Source organism: Ruditapes philippinarum, unplaced genomic scaffold, assembly GCF_026571515.1.
Source record: "Ruditapes philippinarum isolate M1 unplaced genomic scaffold, ASM2657151v2 ctg9022_1_1_1_1, whole genome shotgun sequence".
Lineage (NCBI taxonomy): Eukaryota > Metazoa > Mollusca > Bivalvia > Venerida > Veneridae > Ruditapes > Ruditapes philippinarum.
In genome coordinates, this window is record NW_026853469.1 from 22,450 (window position 1) to 43,242 (window position 20,793).

Genomic DNA, 20,793 nt, shown 5'->3' on the forward strand with positions numbered 1-20,793 from the left:
TAAAAGATAGCCGTAACTCAGCTGAATTATCAACTATTTTCCATATTAGACAATGATCGGCCAGGCGGGACAGGGCTAGCTGCGCGTTTCATAGAAAGTTTGAACTTATTTTTGCGTTTGAAAGAAAATTTCGTACATGACTCCTATGTTCATAGCAATGAAGATGAACAATTACACATTATCAATTAAATTATAGTGCAAGCCAGACAGTTCCACAGAGCTTTATATTTGTATATAAAGTCTCTGTTCTAATTAAATCAAGAGAATGGAATTAATTTAAAAAAATCTATTAAAGTGTTTGACTATAGTCTAGTTTAAAAAAAGGTTTATTGAAACATTCTCAAGACAAGTTAGTCCTAAAGCTCGCTTATGTCTTAAGATATAAATTAGGGTTTTCTATAAAACTCAGCCCAGAATAATTGTATTTGAATTTAGTGATGTTTAATCTATGAAAAGTTTTAGTGATGTTCGACCAAATATGTTTACCGGATGTTTAACCATTACCTTTTCAACGCATGCGCACATGATAATTTTTACGAAAATAATTAATCCGCAACCTAACGACGCACTACTTTCAAATGCGAATTTTGACTGATAATTAATTTAAATAATGGTATCTAACGTTCAAAATAAATAATATACTATTCCGTTACAATTTTTACGGCTTTGCATCGTTTTTGCAAAATTTCAAAAAGAATTGCTTTAGAACTATTTTACGAGATTTAATTTATCCTGTAGATGTTGTTAGGTCACAAAATGTCAAAATGGGATGATCGAGAAAGAACTTAAGAAATACTATGACATATACACATATTTATTCTCTAATTGAGAAGCTGTCCAAGAAGATGACATGTGAATCAGCAAAATGTTACTCTACGGCAATTTATACCACGATTATGGTGGTTTTATCCCTACAATTGGTAAGAATGTCATGCACGATTGTTTGGGTTCAAGATCTGTAATGTTTATGAAAATGAAGCTGATCACTAGGTGCATATATGATGATGTTTTTGTTGAACTTATTCAAGTTATTGTTAATTCATAAGAATTTTCTGTTTTTCCACCCGAAGAAATTCATTGATTATGGGTTGATCATTTTGAATTGTTAAGGCAGGCAGCCTGTATTGCTAGCCAAAAGTTCTAGCCGTACACAAGTCATGCATGACTAGCCTATAAGTTATAACACGGCATCAACTTTTGGCTAGCAGAAAGGCTATCCATTTAGTATTTTTTAAACAATATCAATATGTTATTAAATATATTTTTATTTTATTATTCAGGTAATATGAAAAAGGCAATGCCTTAAAGCAAGCTCGATTTACTTTTACCATGAAATAGTATAAAATAATCATTCATTTTCAGTTTACATTTTCCGTTTTAAAACTGTCATTTTGTATTTTATACACTGCTCGTGACATAATACATTTTTTGTAAAGTTGATTTTCCTTTGATCTATCAAATGAGTGAAATGGGGATATGATGCAGAAAACGTGTGCTGTCTCAATCATGATTAGCCTTGAACATTATTTTTAACCAGGTTTTCCGAAGGAAAAAACTGGTTATTAGATTGAGGTATGTCGGCGGGCGGGCGGGCAGGCGGGCGTAAACAATTTCTTCTGTGTGCAACTCCTCCTACATTTCTCAACGGATTTTGACCAAACTTTCACAGAAGCTTTGTCACCAAGTGCCCTGGCGCATATTGTCGGGGTTTTGCGATTAGATAATATTTGACCTAATTATGGCCCTTTGTTTTTTTTTCCTTATATAAAATATATAGTGAACAATTTCTTCTGTGCGCAACTCCTCCTACATTTCTCAACGGATTTTGACCAAACTTTCTCAGAAGCTTTGTCATCAAGTGCCCTGACACATATTGCCAGGGATTTGCAATTGGTATATATTTGACCTAATTATGGCCCTTTGTTTTTTTTCCTTATATAGAATATATAGTGAACAATTTCTTCTGTGCGCAACTCCTCCTACATTTCTCAACGGATTTTGACCAAACTTTCTTAGAAGCTTTGTTATCAAGTGCCTGGCACATATTGTCGGGGTTTTGTGATTGGATAATATTTGACCGAATTATGGCCCTTTGTATATTTTTCCTTATACAGAATATATAGTGAACAATTTCTACTGTGCGCAACTTCTCCTACATTTCTCAATGGATTTTGACCAAACTTTCACAGAAGCTTTGTCATCAAGTGCCCTGGCGCTCACTAAATTCCCATGTTTCTTCCAAGACATCATTCAAGTATTTTTTTAAAATTGTGAACATACTTTTCTTGATATCGCACAAAACACCACACGCCAATATTGTAGACAAAAGAAAATGACAAGAGACGCAAAAATGCAAAAATTAAGCAAAAATAAAGTACTGTTTTGTTTACCTTTCTAAAACATTTGGGAAAAAAAGGCGAATAGACAACATAAAATTTCTCAATCATTTATGTTTGAGGAATATTAAAAAAGCCATAATTCCTCCTAAAAGTTCAATTAAAAACAAATGCCCCTTCATGACAAAGCTTCTGTGAAATATTTTGCTGAAAACCTGGTTGCATCGCATTGCGATGTTCCTTGTTTTGTACATGTATTAAAAATAGAAATTAAGTCAGCAATTGGCGACTCCAATACATGGTGTAGTATAGTAAATAGAAGTACCGTAACCGTTTAAACAGCATCATTTCGGTTTTTGACAATGGTGTAATCGTTTACAAAAAAATGTAAATGTAGGAGCATTACTTCCTATAGATGTGCACAGGACACCAGTCTACACATCCATTTTCAATCAGAATTTTTGGTTTTTATTGTTATCTTGTAATTTGAAAAGTTGTGATGTTTCAATTCAGTACTTCAGACGAAAGTTTTCAAATCCATCACTATCTAGCAGGTACTCTTGTTACCGCAAAAGCTCGCTTTGCAAGCAGGCCATTTGGGCCAGCTCTTCGAGTTGCTATTATTTAATAAATTTTTTATGGCGGTCTGTAGTCGAGTTGTTAAGGCTGTTGACTTTAAACAACTTGCCTAGCACGGCTGTGAGTAGGAGCAATTGTGAAGAAGCTATCCACCTAGTTGAGTAGTTCTCAGAATGTTGGTGACGCTTGTTTGTGTCTGAAATCTTTATAATACAGTGAGAGGCAGCTAGCTGACCAGTAAAGCTGGAAAGTCACCATAAGACATTTACAGTCAATTTTAATGTGAGGTGAAGCCCAATGGATAAAAAAAATCCACATTTTTATAGGATTAATGAAAATATCTATTATTCAAGAGACCTAATAACAAAGAGATTGGAAGTTCACAATTCAAGCTGGAAAGTCACCATAAGACATTTACAGTCAATTTTAATGTGAGGTGAAGCCCAATGGATAAAAAAAATCCACATTTTTATAGGATTAATGAAAATATCTATTATTCAAGAGACCTAATAACAAAGAGATTGGAAGTTCACAATTCATTCAGCAAGATTCTTTGGCCCTTGGAATTTATCAATTTCCACCATCTTGTTTTACGTGTTTTATTTTGTCACATTGATGTGTTTGATCTTTGGCTTCATCTTAGGCGTTTGAGAACTTAAAAAATTCTGGGTTTAAAAATTGGTTGCAAAATGAATATTCAGTAAACACAACAGCAAAATCTTAAAAAACTACACATATCTTAGGTGTCAATCATAATTGATGTTAACTGTCCATGACCCATAACTCATAGATCATGTAGCCCTTTGTGAACTTAGATGATTTGTACTGTGTTATATTTATAACTTCTAGATTTTGAATGAAGTAAGCTATCTTACTGGCAACCCTTGTTTACCATGTTTTCAAGCATAAATCGAACAACAAATGAAATTGATGAAAATTAATATGTAATAAAACAAATTTTCTATTTATCTTATTTTTATAGATAATTTTATATAAAGGCTGTCATTTCTATGTCTTAATAAAGTAAACATTGTTATCTATGCTTTGTATTTTGTTTCCAGCTTGGTACAATTGAGAAGCAAGTGTTTGACTTCCTGGGATATATGTGGGCACCCATCATTGGTAACTTCTTCCAGATTATTTGTACAATTCTGGGAATTTTCGGAACATATCAGTACAGACCAAAATTTATAGCTGTTGTAAGTATTAACTTTTATAATAATTATATAGACAATTAAAATTTAGTTCATTAGAATCATTTTAGTTCTACATTGATAAAGCTATTTATATCTGATGAAATATTTTATTATTTTTAATAAAAGAAAAAAGTAATATTATGTTGTTTGCATAGCTTAATGGTTGTTCCTTCAATCTTGTAAGATTTCTTACAAAGAATGTCTATGTAATTTAATATGCATGACTATTGTATATATGTATATAAACATAATAAATTGTTCCAGTACAAAACATTCAGCGGCTATTTTTAATAGGTTTGGCTATGATGTATGCCCCTTTTGCTTTCAATAAAGTATACTGACAAATGCCTTTCATTCAAGAAGTTTATTCTGTATTCATTCTTATCGCAATAAAAATGATTTACAATCCACTGAAAGCAGACATATAGCTGTATACACTTTAAGGGCTGCTTTTGATATTTTTTTTTGCACTTTTGCTGTGTATAAAAAATTCAGTGTATAAAAATGATTTATTTGATTTCCTTATTAAATTTATTTCTAAATTAATAATTGATGTCTGAGCGTAATATTTCCTAATGAATAAATTGTATTTTCAGTATAAAATAATTTAAGTAATTTTACCATATAAGTTGTATATTGTTGTGCTTGCTGGAAGACCAAAAAAAAAGTTCAGTTTCAGACCCCCCCCCCCACCCCCCCCAGCTACATGTACCGTACACTATTAAAAGAGCATTAAGCCTCAGTTGAATAAATTTGTTCTTCTCTACAAAAACCAAACATGAGTTTAAACTTTTTGGTAAAAAATAACAGAACACCAAAAACTAAAAAGCATTTAGTGAGAAATAATAATAAAACCATTTTTGAGGCATATTGGGCCTTTAAGTAACTGTTGATCCTAGCATTTGTATTTGACTTTGGACTTAATACACATATATACATGTATGGCAACTGTTTGACATTGTTTAAATTATTGTTAAACTTAAAGTAAGTATACTTTACTATACATACACTGCATTATCATGATGACTAATTCATGACACATTTTTGCTACCCTTGTTTGTAAATATACCTTGCAACACATTCCTTGGACATTCTTAATTTTCTATGCAAACAATAGCTGGTCTCACAGTCTAAATCAGTGACACAGTATGCTAGTAAGCTGAACCTTTATATTTCCCGTAATTTGGACGTCCAGTCAAACAGAAAAGGTTTCATTCTGATAAGAAAATCATTCAGCCGTTACACTTGGTTGTGTGTTTACATGCAATTATGTCACGTTATTTGTTATTTAACCTTTTTTTATCTCGTCTGATCAATAAAATTGTCACAAAGGGAAGTAGGTAATTGATAGTTTTATAGTATAATAGCTTTGATTGTTGTCTTAGCCAGACACCTGTTTATTTAGCTTACATCATACTAAAGAAATCATACGATTATTTCAAATTTTATATACATGCAGAAGTTACGTGAGGTTAACCATTATTTTTTATTTTGATTACATCATACTATTAAAGAAATCATACAATATTTCAAATTTTATACATAACTTGCGTTAGGTTTACATTTTATTCTGTTTAGCGTGTGTTTGTTTACGAAAAATAAACTTTAAAGGCACGGTATGAGTCAGTATGGTAGGAAGTGTGGGACAGAATGACATTTGAAACTACTTGTATTATAATGATATCTATTTTGTGTCTATTATAATAATTATATTGTTAAAGGTTAAAAATTGAAGGAAATTTTTATGAAACTTCATGACTTATTAGTACTGACTGACATTCCCAACTGTGTTTGATTGTAATCGGTTATCACATACCGAATCTAAACAAACAATAAGGTTTAATAAGGAAGATTTTATTTTTTTTATAGTGGTAAATTTCAGATATTAAACAAATAATGATATATTAATACATTATACATTTAAAGGCAATTAGATTAGTTTAAACATATTTTATTTCCCTGTATATATATACATGTTTCAATTTACAATATACACAAAATGCATTTCATATACATTGTATTCTTAAAACAACAGGATTTGAATGAAAGACACAGTGTCTTATGAAATTCTTCTTTTAAGTAGGTTGAAAGGTAAAGGTCAAAGCATAGAGTCTATGGCAATTATACTATTTAATTTCATTAAGGCACAATAGTATTTTAGGGTAATTAAAGGTTTTATATAATGCAAACATACACATATTTCTATCCATTTCAAAAGAAGATAAGATTTAGTGGTCACAGTCCTTGTTTGGTCATTTTCTTAGGATAAGGCATTTAAGGCAATTAATTCAATACATTTCAAGCTTTTTGCTCCTTAATTTTTGTATCTTTACATGAATTGACAAGAAAACTTGGATCATACTAATAATAGACATACATATCCTTTTTAAAATAATATGGAATATAAGGAGTTTCTGTAACTAATTACTATAAATTTGATTGTTAGCAGCTCTTTTAAACTTATAGGAGTGCACTGCAGAATTAGCTTTTTTTGGATGTTAACAGTTATCCTGTCAGATGAGACTGTATACTGAAATCATGTTTATTACTGCTATATGCATCATAAAGCTTTAAAAAAAAAGAACTGGATTGCACTGGATTAGAGACTAACAGTATTTTACGTAAGTCTCAAAAACCCCCTACAAAACTGCTAAAACTGTGGTAAACTTACATTTCCTCAAACCCTGCCCCACCTAGGGGTGTAACAATACAGCAAAAACCGTATTGCAATATATTGCCATTTTGCTGAAGCGTATTGCAATATATTGCAATACGTATTGTCGTGTATATGTTTTGATGTAAAGATGGAGTAACATTCATATACTATTATTATATGTATATATTTTTAGTAGAAACTTAATAAAAATGTAAGGAATAAATAGAAAGTAATTTGATAAACAAAACTAGTCGCGTGTGACCTTTCACATCTGGGCCGCTTATGTAAATTATGTGGCCGCTTTTTATTTTTAAGTGTACTAGTTGTCGGATACTTTTATCTTACGTTGGCGCCAACAAAATTCGCCAATTAAATATTTTATGTGAAATTTGTACAAAATTAGAAAAAAAAAAAAAAAAAAACTTCACTGAGCAAACTACGAGAATTCTTCATAAGTAGAAATTTCCCTGAGACGGTTATAGATTCAGCGTTTCTTCACGTGTCACAGATGTCACAAGAGGATGCCTTACGGCCACAAGATAAAGAAAAGAAAAACGTTCTTCCATTTATTGTGACATATAATCCGTCCTTACCTAATATTGGAAATACTATTCATAAATATTGGGACCTACTAAATCTGTCAAAAAACGAAGGTGTTAAAAATATTCACAATAACTACACACCCATAATTGCCTATAAACGTCCAAGAAACTTACAAGACTTTTTAGTTAGATCTAGATTTGATACTGACAGTGACTTTACATCACATTCTGGAGGTTGTTGTAGAAAACGCTGTTCTCATTGTGTTCGTATTAATAGTGGTACGTCATTTTACAGTTCAAATACAGGAGAGATATTTGACTTACGTCAACATACTAACTGTCAAACCAAGAATTGTATATATTTGATAACATGTAAAAAATGAAGCATGCAGTATGTTGGTCAAACCAAACAACCTGTGTCTAAACGAATGAATAGCCATAAATTTGATATATGCAATTTTGTAGATCCTGCATTCTCCACTAATGTTGCAAATCATTTTAATAAGGACGATCATAATTTTACCGACTTTTCATTTATGCCCATAGATGTTGTTTACAATACTTTAGATCGTTTGTGCAAAGAAACATTTTGGATTCATAAGCTAAAAACTCATTTTCCAGAAGGAATGAACACAAAGTTGTTATACTCAATTAAATAATTCATAAAATATCAATCCACGCTACAAATGCTAGAATTACGCCACATAGATATTCGTTTTTTCCTATTATCATTTTTTATAATTAAACCCTATAGGAAATATTCGTATTTATTAATCCGATATCTATTGTGTCGTTTTTATATTTTGATGCTTTGTTTGGTGCACTTATCTCTTTTATCATGAATTGGAATTGTTCGTATTTGTTCGTTTTTCCACTAAAGTGGGCGTGACGTTAATTGTAAAATTACGACGTCACGTCCGTTGATATTATTATTATTTATTTACCTTGAAAAAGGCATACATTTGCCGAAACGTTGGAAAAATAAAAAATGATATTATACGTGTTATTGCTGTGACTTTATTATTTTAATACAAAATTAGAAGGCAATTAATTGAAAATTATGATTTTTATAAAATACCGGTTTTCCAAAAATCGTACCGCGGTACGAAATTTATTTTTTCATATTGCAATATATCGGTATACCGGTAAACCGTTACACCCTTAGCCCCACCCCTAGGACATTTGCCCTCCGCTCTAAAAATGAATCACTGGACAGTTTGCACCTCCCAAGTGGAAATATAAATGTGGACATTGACCCCCCCCCCCCCCCCCCCCCAGTCTCACACTGTTTGGACATTTGCTAAATGTATATCAAATGCACTATTAATTCAGAACTATAGGCACACAATTTTTGTTATGCCGGTTGATCTTGGTCTGCAACGGTTGCAATCTGTTGATTGGGTAGGAATTATAATCAGTAAATACCAGGTTAAATTTTGTAAATTTTTATGTATTGGAAGCTGCAAATTAATTACTTGTAATTTTCCACCATACTTGAAAACAGTTCTAAGAATCCAGTTGCTTCAACAACAGTATGTTTTATTGTATATTTCAGTATTCCACCTGGAGTTTAATATGGCTTGGTTGGAACATATTTGTTATTTGCCTTTATTTGGAAGTAGGGGTGCTAAACCGGGTAAGTACATGTTGTTCAGTTCCCAATGGAGAAAACAGGAACAACACAATTTTCTTCATACTTTCTTGATTTTATTCATTAAAATTAACACAAAAAAAGATTTAGATTTTACGTTAATTCAGAAGTATTGTGATTTCAGTGTTTTTTTTGTTAACTAGTTAGGGGAGAAAACCGCTTAGTCAGTAAACCAGCAAGGCATTTTCAAAGGGTCTCTGAGTCAATCCCTGTCAAGCTGCAGGATATTTTTCTTATCCTTGGGTCGAAGCACTTGCTATCACCCATGATTTTGTACAAATTAGACTTGGCCTTTTTTATATGCAAAAACGAAAATGTAAATGTCATAATTTTAATAATATTCTTAGGATCGGCAGATGTATATTTTGAGTATTGGTACAAAGAGTAAAAGTTGGTGGTTAGAGCACGGTATAGGATGTAAGATCAGCAATGATTCATGGGTAGAGGATGACTCGTCTAACGCAGGACGTAAAATACCCCCAGAAGAGTTTGTCGAAGGGTGCATACTTGCATACTACTATGTGGAAGTTATACATGCAGGCGTGCAGTGTTTGTTGGCGGTAAGTGTACATTAGTTTAGTTTATACAAATTTACTTTTGTTTGATTGTGTTGGAAGCTATAAGCTTATTTAAATCACCCTCGAATCCAGTCCTGGAACCAACCAGTACTAAGCATTGAATGTAAAGTTTCTTGTTCAAGGAAACAACGGCTTGCCCATGACAGGATTTGAACCCACACGGTCAGTAATCCTAAAAATAACAATTTACTAGTCTGACGCATAATCCTCTTGGCCACGCCGCCATGTATATTCAACTGAAAATGTAACTTGTAATAGTAAATAGAAATGATTGAAATATTTAAACTATTTGGGGTGCCATCTGTAAACGGTACAGAAGAGAACTTAATTCTGTAACAATAGATAATGGTGGTGATGTTGGTAGTTTACCCTCTGTATCAAGGCGGTAAGCCTCATTGAATTTATCAGAGCACAGTTCAACTACCGCATAGCAATAGATAAGGGATTGAAGATTCTCTATTTTACAAAAGAAATAGCTCCTAGGTGTCTATTTAAATGGCATGCCTGTGTTGTGAAAGTTTCTGTCTGTTGTGCCAAGGGTTTTTTAAGATCATATGGAATTACTTATTGGTAGGCTTAACTACAGTATAGTATCCAGGTATGGGGGTGTCCGTGGCCGAGTGGTTAAGGTCGTTGACTTCAAATCACTTGCCCCTCACCACTGTGAGTTCGAATCCCGACAGGGACTTTGGATTATTTCATGTGATGAAGCTATCCAGCGTGCTTACGGAACGTCAGTGGTTCTACTCAGGTGCCCGTTCGTGCCTGAAATAATGCATGGAAGGGCACCTGAGGTCTTCCTCCACCAGTAAAGCTGGAACGTCGCGATATGACCTATACTGTGTCGATGTGAATAAACCCCCCCCCCCTCCCAAAAAAAAAATAGTATCCAGTTAAATGACAGTGGACTTTTGATAACAGTTAACTGGTCTCCTGTTTGGCATTTGGATATGGCAGTCAGTGTCTGCTTCTTGCTACTTTTATATTGATCTTGACTGAATCTGTTCTAAGAGTCTGTATTATTTTTGAATTCTAGCCATGTGTGTCCATCTTAAACCATATGCATCTTTTCATGTATTTCTTAGGAAAATAAAATATTGTATCAATAATTCATAGATTATTATGTAAATAAACATAAGGCTGTATATACATTGATAAGATATCTACTTACAGTTGACTGGTTTTGTGTTCACACTTATGGCTATATACATCTACAGCGAGGAGCAGGAACCTTGTAAGTATCCAGCTAGAACTTACGTTAGTCCTAAAGACTATCCTTCTACCCACTATGCCTCACTCGAGGCTGTCCAACACGCCAGGAACAGCTGGGGTCAGCCTACATTTGTTACATACGCAGATTCCATGGAGTGGTCTAAAGGAGAGGAAGTGGAAAAATGTTCCAGTTATGACCAGTCTGGTGCCTCTGGCAACCAGACTGGGTATGGATATAGAATTAGTGATAACCAGTCTGTGATAGATATTGGGGACCAGTCCATGTCAGGGGGAGTGAACTCCTATAGTGTTTCAAAGGGAGGTAATCCTTACAATGAGTACATGACTGGTTCCACTAGAATGAGGAATTGTGAAAATGGGACAGTAGATCAGTCTATTTACAGTTCAAGGGCATATAACTCTGGCGGTCTTTGGGCACATAACCCACATGGCGATGGTTGTGAGAATATATCAGCTGTGTGAATGACAATATCATGTTGCACTTTAATCACTCCGCTTGCTAAGGTGTGTGAGGGTTATTGTATCTCTATCTTTTTCATCTTTTCACAAAGCATGCTCATTTGAGCCGCGTTACTACAAAACCAACATAATGGGTTTGCGACCAGCATGGATCCAGACCAGCCTGCGCATCCGCGCAGTCTGATCAGGATCCATGCTGTTTGCTTACAAACTCTACTACAAGTAGAGAAACTGATAGCGAACAGCATGGATCCTGATCAGACTGCGCGGATGCGCAGGCTGGTCTGGATCCATGCTGGTCGCAAACCCATTACGTTGGTTTTGTCATGACACGGCTCATTTTATTAAAGGCACACTGAGGGTGTATAGCAACACTGTCAAGGCTCGTTCTTTCAGTTCTCTTAGTTTTGACAGTGTTACTTTATTGCCTTGACATAATAAATCATTGTACAGTAATCAACAGATTCTGTGGAATTCTGTATTCTTAAATGCATTTTTACTTTCTTTATTTTGGCTATTTAAAGAATAGGGAAAGCTATTGTACTCACTCGGGCGTCTGCATCACACATGGTTAAGTTTCTGCATGCTAGTTGGTATCTCTGAAACTACTGATGGGAAACTACCCACACTTATTTGATAGCATAATAGGAGGTCACTGTCCTAGGCCCGTAACTTTAACATAGATTTTTACAGAATTATCACCCTTTTGAACGCAGAAAATTCTACTTTATCCAGGCTCTTGTTTTACTATCAAGCACTGAGAATAGTCAAGCACGCTATCATATCTTCCCTTGTGTTAACTTTTCTGAAACATTTTTAGCAGTATCTTAGTAGATTGGTTTTATAGTAAAAAGTCAAATTGCATATAAGAATACAGTTTTTAACAGAGATCTTTGTCGTAATTGTCTGTTTTTTTAATAGCTTATTAACAAGTTACATTAGGTACTATGAATAATAAGAAACAAATTAATTATATGATTTACATATAATATTAAATAAATATTGTTCTCTGCTATTTGCCTGACATTTTGTTATATTATATAATAAAGTTTTAACATTGTGCCAGCTTTGAATTGAGAACTGGCCTATTGATGTTTATTGAAAGAATTTCATTTTTAAAATTTGAAGAAAAAAAAAAAGCCAATAGTAGGGTATATAAAGCATGGTCAGACTGGCTTAATGTACAGATTGCATACATATAGTCATCACTAAAATTAACAAGATTCATACGGTCCTTTATAAATTTTATAAATTGAAATAACTTAAATGTATCAATGTAATTGTCAATATAAATAACTTACATACTGTAAGATCATTATTATTCGTGGGGCACGAATTTTCGTGGTTTTCGTGGGTAGGTAAATCCACGAATTTAAGATCCCACAAACTTTTATCCCAACAAATACTTCTTACCCAGTCTTTGTTCTATATACATTTGTATTACAAACATGCGTCGGCTCTTTTCCGGCCGATATTTCGTGAAATGGATGTATATACAATATTTAAAAAAAATAAAAGAAAACTCGATTATATGTCCTCAATTTACTGTCACAAATGTCGCATAGACGTACTTGATCGTTGTAGTCTACTAGGACTTGATTGTGTCAACAAGAATACTTGACATAATCGAGTAAATATGGGAACCCAGGCAGTGCAATAGTAAGCGCTAATAAAAATTGTCAGTTTGCTCTTATTTATTAAAAAAAGTCTTTGATATTAATGTCGTAAGTACACAAAACTATAAAAAAATACGATCGCTAAAACAGATTTATTGTACATTCTTTTGTCGTTTTAAATGATCCAGTTTATATGAATTTTAATCTGTATTTGTGCGAATGCTATTCCGTCAACATCAAAGACGCAACCGACTTTTACAAGGTATAAAAGATCCACACATACTCGTGTTATTTACCGAGATTAATTTATATGCATGTAAATTTACACAGTCGCTGTGACGTTGCGTGTAGTTACTGTCAAATATGTTAAGACCAATTCAGGGTGTAAACTTTTAAACTCGCAGGTTTAAACCTGTCAGGTGTCCTATAAATTATGCGATGTTTACATCGGCGCATTACAGGGGCAGTGTGTATATCATGTCACATAAATGTGTTAATTGCAGTCAATTATCGGCAGTAACTGTTCTATATTAGTTATGCCTAGAGGCAAGGATTAAATTTATTGACAAGCTCTGTGTGACAAGTAAAGATATGTACATGTTGTAAGTAAAAATGTTCGGCGATTAAGTTTAAGATTATTTTGCATTAGGTTACTGATTTTTTTTAACAAGAAAACGAAAATCCACGAATTCAAGAACCCACGAAAATGCCTTTTTTGATAAAACCACGAAATTTCATGCCCACGAATTTAAGTGAATTCGCAGTACATCATGTGAAAATATGAAGCATGCTTTGTGGGGAGATAACTCTAACCAAGATAACACTCTGATTAACTCTAATTACCTCCCCCTTATTCCATTTATATTATATAACATTTTATTAATTTTGTAATAACTTTTTTCTAATATATACTATGTAGATTATTTTGCTAGTTAATCATATAGTTACTAATAAATGTATCCTGTAGTTTTGAATCATGTCTTAGAAATGTAGTGTTCTTCTCCCATGTCTAACAAATTGTTAAAGTGATAATAAATGTATATATACACATGTATTATAATTATTAATAGTATAATGCATAGTTTGTGAATAGCAGCTAAACATAGCTAAACAAAGAGGTATGAATGCTGTTTACAGATTGTTTGAAGTCAGCTTTTATAGCAGCCCACCTAAAGATTCATTAAAAAATTTGGTTCTAACCACTAAGTGATTATGGCTAGCCTTTAGTACTGATTCCGCTGAATTTCTACAGATAATCAGAAATTACTTATAACATGTGAAGCTATGATAAAATAGCATGAATTCCTGTAGAAACATTGTGCTATTTATAGTAAATTCTGACATATTTTGTGTAAAAGATGTCATGGTTATTCCAATTTTAGCCCTTAATTTCTGAGATTTTTTGAAAATTCTAAAATGGTTTTGGAAATTTGGGGGTCCTTTGGTTGTATTCCTGATGACAAAAAATGGCTGTCCTGCAACCAAAACCTGTGTCAGGGACACAGAAGTCTGCTGTAAAAGGAAAACCCTAAATATTATCTAATACCATTTTTGTTTGGTGCTATGTTTTAAATAATATACTTGTCCAGCTTCAATTGGAATGCAGCAAATGCACCATTTTCAATTATAAGGGATATCAAGATGAAAGTATAAAGATACTCAGCTGACAGCATAGAACCTGTAAGACAGTGCATGCTGGCCTGGCTCTATACTGGCAGCCAAGTCTAACCACTTTTAATTTCCAGGGATTTTTTTGGCTTATTTTCTAGCCGATATTTGGTCATATTCCCAATTAAAAATAGTATATTATTTTCCCAATCCACAGGAAATATTCCCAATTGAAAGTTTCAAAATAAAAATATTGCATAAGAATTCTAAAATTTTGAAAATGATGACTTCATCTCTTTAGTGGTGCTTAAATGTTTGAAGTTGCCATCCTAGACAGTGATTGTTTGCATTCATTTAATAACTGCAAAATTTCAGTCATGCATTTTTTTCCCAATTTTAACAAATCATCGCTGAACTTCCCAATTCCCAATGGATCATGTTCCAAAATACTGGGAAAAAACATGGTTTCTGTATTATAGTTGACATTTTCCTAGTTTGTAATGTCTCAGTAATTGTTTACTTTTAGATATGTCATTATGTGTGATAACAATATTGAATGTAAAGATATAAAGTGTCATTTATACAAGCTGTTAAATAGAGAGAAATATAGCAATGGGAGTATTGATTCTCTGCTATCATTTCTAAAGCTCTTTAAATAAGGTGATTTGCAGGAAGAATTATGGATTTAATGAATGATAACAATACTGCAAAAATTGACAATTATTCTCTCAATTTTTGCATTGAAGGGTTACCGTCATTTTACTTTACAAATTTCTGGTTAAAGTTTTACTTTTTCGTGAATGATTTTTTAACAACTTCCTCGTTTTTGTATGTAAGAGAATAATTAATGTGAGATTGACTTTAATTTAGTTTTTATTATCACTATCTCTTTAGACCCTGAAGTCCATCACTATAATGTTCCATTTATTTTAATACTTATTAATATTTGTACAAAAAGAATTTGTTGTTTAAATCCTTAAATTAAAGACAAAGTCATAACTTCTAATATTACTTTTAAACCTTATATATTGGATTAATAGTTGTTTCTTAACCTAACCCTCTTGTGTAAGTGTATTTTCATTTAGTTAATTTCAGAAGATTTCTTTTAGTATCCACTGTTTAATTGTCAAGGTACACAACTCTTATAGATATTTTCAGGGACTTGCATTGTTGCACATTAACTGTCTTTACTAGAAAAACTTAAACTAACAAGTTTATTTACTAGTATTTTTTGACATGCAGATATTGACTTTTTGATAGTTTTTTAGATGTTTTTTATGTTTTATTTTTCTTTCAGCTGCTTCGAATGCTAATGATGAACTTGAGTTTGTAAAGATGCATACATTAACACGAGCAAATACAGATCTTAATTCTACACCGTCTCACGCTGCCTCGAACCCCGGTTACGAGGCGGACACCCAGTCTACACATACACGTACCACACATACGGAATATCAGAACGATTATCCGACATTAGACAGACCACCTAGTTACGAGACTAGCATGAGAAACACTAAACAAGCTAATGTAAACAATTGTTACGGCTCAGACCGTCAGAGTGTTCGAAGTGCTAGGAGTGCGAGAAGTGCACGCAGTACGAGATCAAAAGCAAGCGTCAGATCTAAACGACGTCAAGAACAGCGGCAGGAAAGACGGGAAGATTTGCCGTGGGTTCAGATCACGCCCTCAGCAAGTAATCTCCATTCTGATCAGGCTGCTGCGTACGGTCATTTTCCACACTTACAATAGAGCTAGTGTATTATGTTTTTCTTTAAGGTAATCAATTGCCTGCAATAAAGTTGAATGTGTTGGTACTATTTTAGTATACAAAAGTTCATAAACGTTTGTGGTTTAGTGTATCACCCAAACATGAATAGTCAATATTTATCATCAGTTTTAACTTGTACCTATATTGCAGGCAATTGATTTAATCTGATTTAGTTTATTTTTTGAATATTTTAAATAGTTTTTCTTTAGTTTTGTTATTAATGAGATATATTTTGTTATTTTAAAATGTGAGAAAAATGCATCAAACAGCACCAAGCTCTTGACTTTCTGTATTCATTCTTAAAACAAGGACTTCTCTGATCATTATACCCCCAAAAACGAAGTTTGGGGGGGTATATAGGAGTCACCCGGTGGTCGGTTGGTCGGTCGGTCGGGCGGTCGGTCGGTCGGTCGGTCCAGACGTCCGTTGCATTTTCCTTGTCCGGAGCATAACTTGAAGACTAATGGTTGGAATTCAATATAACTACATACAATGGTCAAGCACATTGAGAGGAAGTGCAGTGCACAAGAACCATAACTCTATCTTGACTAGTTACAGAGTTATTGCCCTTTGTTACTTTTCCTTGTCCGGGCATAACTTGAAAACTACTGGTTGGAATTCAAAAACAACTTCATACAATTGTCAAACCACAATAAGGGGAAGTGCAGTGCACAAGAACCATAACTCTATCTAAAGTAATTACAGAGTTATTGCCCTTTGTTACTTTTCCATTGCTTTTTTTTTGTCCAGACCATAACTTGAAGACTAATAGTTTGAATTCAATATAACCAGATACAATGGTCAAGCACATTGAGAGGAAGTGCAGTGCACAAGAACCATAACTCTATCTTGACTAATTACAGAGTTATTTGCCCTTTGTTACTTTTCCTTGTCCGGGGCATAACTTGAAAACTACTGGTTGGAATTCAAAACAACTTCATACAATTGTCAAACACAGTAAGTGGAAGTGCAGTGCACAAGAACCATAACTCTATCTAAAGTAATTACAGAGTTATTGCCCTTTGTTGCTTTTCCATTGCTTTTTTTTTGTCCGGACTATAACTTGAAGACTAATGGTTGGAATTCAATATAACTACATACAATGGTCAAGCACATTGAGAGGAAGTGCAGTGCACAAGAACCATAACTCTATCTTGACTAATTACAGAGTTATTGCCCTTTGTTACTTTTCCTTGTCCGTTGCATAACTTGAAAACTACTGGTTGGAATTCAAAACAACTTCATACAATTATCAAACACAATAAGGGGAAGTGCAGTGCACAAGAATCATAACTCTATCTAAAGTAATTACAGAGTTATTGCCCTTTGTTACTTTTCCATTGCCTTTTTTGTCCGGACCATAACTTGAAGACTAATGGTTGGAATTCAATATAACTTTATACAATGGTCAAGCACAATAAGAGAAAGTGCAGTGCACAAGAACCATAACTCCATCTTGACTAATTACAGAGTTATTGCCCTTTGTTACTTTTCCTTGTCCGGGGCATAACTTGAAAACTACTGGTTGGAATTCAAAACAAACTTCATACAATTATCAAACACACAATAAGGGGACGTGCAGTGCACAAGAATCATAACTCTATCTAAAGTAATTACAGAGTTATTGCCCTTTGTTACTTTTCCATTGCCTTTTTTGTCCGGACCATAACTTGAAGACTAATGGTTGGAATTCAATATAACTTCATACAATGGTCAAGCACATTTGAGAGAAAGTGCAGTGCACAAGAACCATAACTCCATCTTGACTAATTACAGAGTTATTGCCCTTTGTTACTTTTCCTTGTCCAGAGCATTTAACTTGAAAAACTACTGTTTGGAATTTTCAATACAACTTCATACAGTTGTCAAGGACATTAAAAGGAAGTGCAGTGCACAAGAGCCATAACTCCATTTTGACAAAATACAGAGTTACTGCCCTTTGATACTTTTCCTTGTCAGGAGCATAACTTAAAACATACTGGTTGGAATTGAAAACAACTTCATACAATGGTCAAGCACAATAAGAGGAAGTGCATTGTACAAGAACTATAACTCTATCTTCAGTATTTATAGAGTTATTGCCCTTTGTTCCTTTTTCTTTGTCTTTCTGGACTTATTACAGAGTAATTCAATTAAACTTCATCAATGGCCAACCACATTGAAAGGAAATGCAACATATAAGAACCACAACTATCTTTAATTGCCCACAACCATAACTCTATATTTCAATTCTTTTACAAGGTATTCTGTTACTAGTAACATCCTCATTTCCGAAGCAGTCTTGTGGGGGTATTAATCACATTTAGTGATAGTTCTAGTTTAAAACTAAATGTTTCATGAAATTGTACATAAGGAGTGAAAGTGAAATTAGTTGATATATATCTCACAATGGATGGCACGATATAAACTATTATATTGATACCGATCTACCATTGGTCAGTCTGATTGCTCATGCAAATTAATAATTTAACACAAATCTTGTTAACATTTTTGAGCTCAATATGGAATATTAACAATTTTCATTAAAAAAAAACAACATGTTTAACTAGTACATAAATGTATGTGAACTTCTTTTATACAACTTCTATTGTTCTCATTTACAACTTCTACTCAAATTGTTCGTTTATATATATTATATACTGTATACATTTCAAAATTCAGCTCATTGGTATTCTTTTGTAACAATTTGCTTTTAAAGGTTGTGTTCTTATTATGTTAATTTATTATATACCTGTATGTTTTCTAGAGTCATGATACACCGTGGATGATACTTTTCTGTATTTCACACCTTGTGTTGCTCATAACATTATATTATAATAAGTATGGATAAATAATTCCTTCAGTTTGTTCTACACATTTTACAGATTATGTACAAAAATTTTCACGAGTTCGCTATTTCGACAGGATATATATTACACCAGGTGATTTGTATTCACACATGACTTGAAGATATGTGAGAATACCAATATATAACTTTGCACAATCAACTGCAGCTAAATAACCAATCAGGATAACATGCTTGTGTAATATTTTCTATACATTAGTACAAGCCTTTCTTTAAATGGTGCATAATTTGTCATCTTACTGCAGAACTAGTGTGAATGCATATAAGATAAGATATAAATACACCAGTATTGTGCAGTAACTTCATGTATAAGTTACCAGTTAGTAAGTCCCAGTTAATGAGATTTAATCCTGTATTTTGTGGTGTTTGGTACTACAGAATTTTTCATCAGCATCAGAGTATAAATGATACATTCTGGTTTTTGTCCTTTTTTCCGTCGTTTAGTTTTAAAAACAGTTCATTTTAACATCTGCATTTATTTGCTGTTTTTGATACCTGTCATGTACCTCTTACCTTTGCTGTGGAGCTTCTGGTTGATTGGGGTCAAGGTCACTGTGGCTTAAACTTTCCTGTATCAAAATTTTATTCAGAAGCATTCATCTGGGTAGATGATATATACTTTTATGTAAAATGTATCAAAATGTTTCATGTTGTGATAATAAGAGGTGTTACTGTAACATGTGTTACTAAAATGTGTGTTACTGTAATGTGTGTTACTGTAATGTGTGTTACTGTAACATGTGTTACTGTAACGTGTGTTACTGTAATGTGTGTTATTGTAATGTGTGTAACTGTAACGTGTGTTACTGTAATGTGTGTTACTGTAACGTGTGTTACTGTAACGTGTGTTACTGTAACATGTGTAACTGTAACGTGTGTTACTATAACGTGTGTTACTGTAACATGTGTTACTATAACGTGTGTTACTGTAACATGTGTTACTGTAACATGATATCTATTATTGATTCTGTTGTCATGACGATGCTAGACTATGATGTCTGCTGTTTGATTTGGTGATTATTTTGTATCTGATTTAATGTAAGCTTATTATAAAAAGAAGATTAAATGTCGCAAAAAATCTGTGCTCTCTATCTAGCAGAAATGTATTCCTGAAATAAATGTTGTTTTTATGTAAATCAGAAATATGCATCTTTTCAATTCAATGATTAAACAGGTTTGTCAAAGCTGTTACTGCATGTGGTGCATTGCTGGTTTCTTGTTTCTTTTGCAAAATTATTTTTCAAAAACATATACATGATACAGTAAGGCACTTTAATTAAGAGTCTCATTTCACTCGCTTGTTAAATTTGTTATCTTATTTATGTGGTTTTCCTTTGATATTTTTAGTCCTTTCCTTTAAAAAATAACAACAAAAATTAAGCTTTAGACTAGTAATTAACTGGTCAAAATGTCAAATGAAACGATTATAGTCACTTTTGAATTACATGTATAACACAAACAACCTTGGAGGGAAAAAACTTGTGTTAAATGGTACACTCTATCAAACTCATTCAGTTTTAAATTAAGTTTTAAGACCAGGGCACATTAAAGCTAGGTCAAAACATGCAGAATAGCCCCTGGCCTATAAAGACAGACAGACACATATTCAACATGAAATTATTCATTGATATTGTAATGAATGTCTGAAAGAATGGTTGCTTAGAGTTCTAAAAAGTTCTTTCTAATGCCAAAAACTGTACAAAAGGTCATGTAAAAAAAAATTGCC

At 33.1% G+C, this 20,793-nt stretch overlaps 1 protein-coding gene across 2 annotated transcripts; it reads left to right on the forward strand.

The window, feature by feature from the left end:
- Window positions 1-689: 689 nt before the first annotated feature.
- Window positions 690-16,377, forward strand: LOC132736961 (sodium/potassium-transporting ATPase subunit beta-1-interacting protein-like). 2 transcript variants are annotated; one of them, XM_060724175.1, is made up of 6 exons: window positions 690-920; window positions 3,977-4,114; window positions 8,865-8,945; window positions 9,308-9,520; window positions 10,712-11,275; window positions 15,752-15,890. In XM_060724175.1, the coding sequence occupies exons 1-5, from the start codon at window positions 798-800 to the stop codon at window positions 11,231-11,233; spliced, it is 1,077 nt and encodes a 358-aa protein (XP_060580158.1). In that variant the 5' UTR covers window positions 690-797; the 3' UTR covers window positions 11,234-11,275; window positions 15,752-15,890. The 2 variants fall into 2 exon arrangements, with proteins under 2 accessions (XP_060580158.1, XP_060580159.1); XM_060724176.1 differs by having other exon boundaries at window positions 712-920; window positions 10,712-10,772; window positions 15,752-16,377.
- Window positions 16,378-20,793: the final 4,416 nt, after the last annotated feature.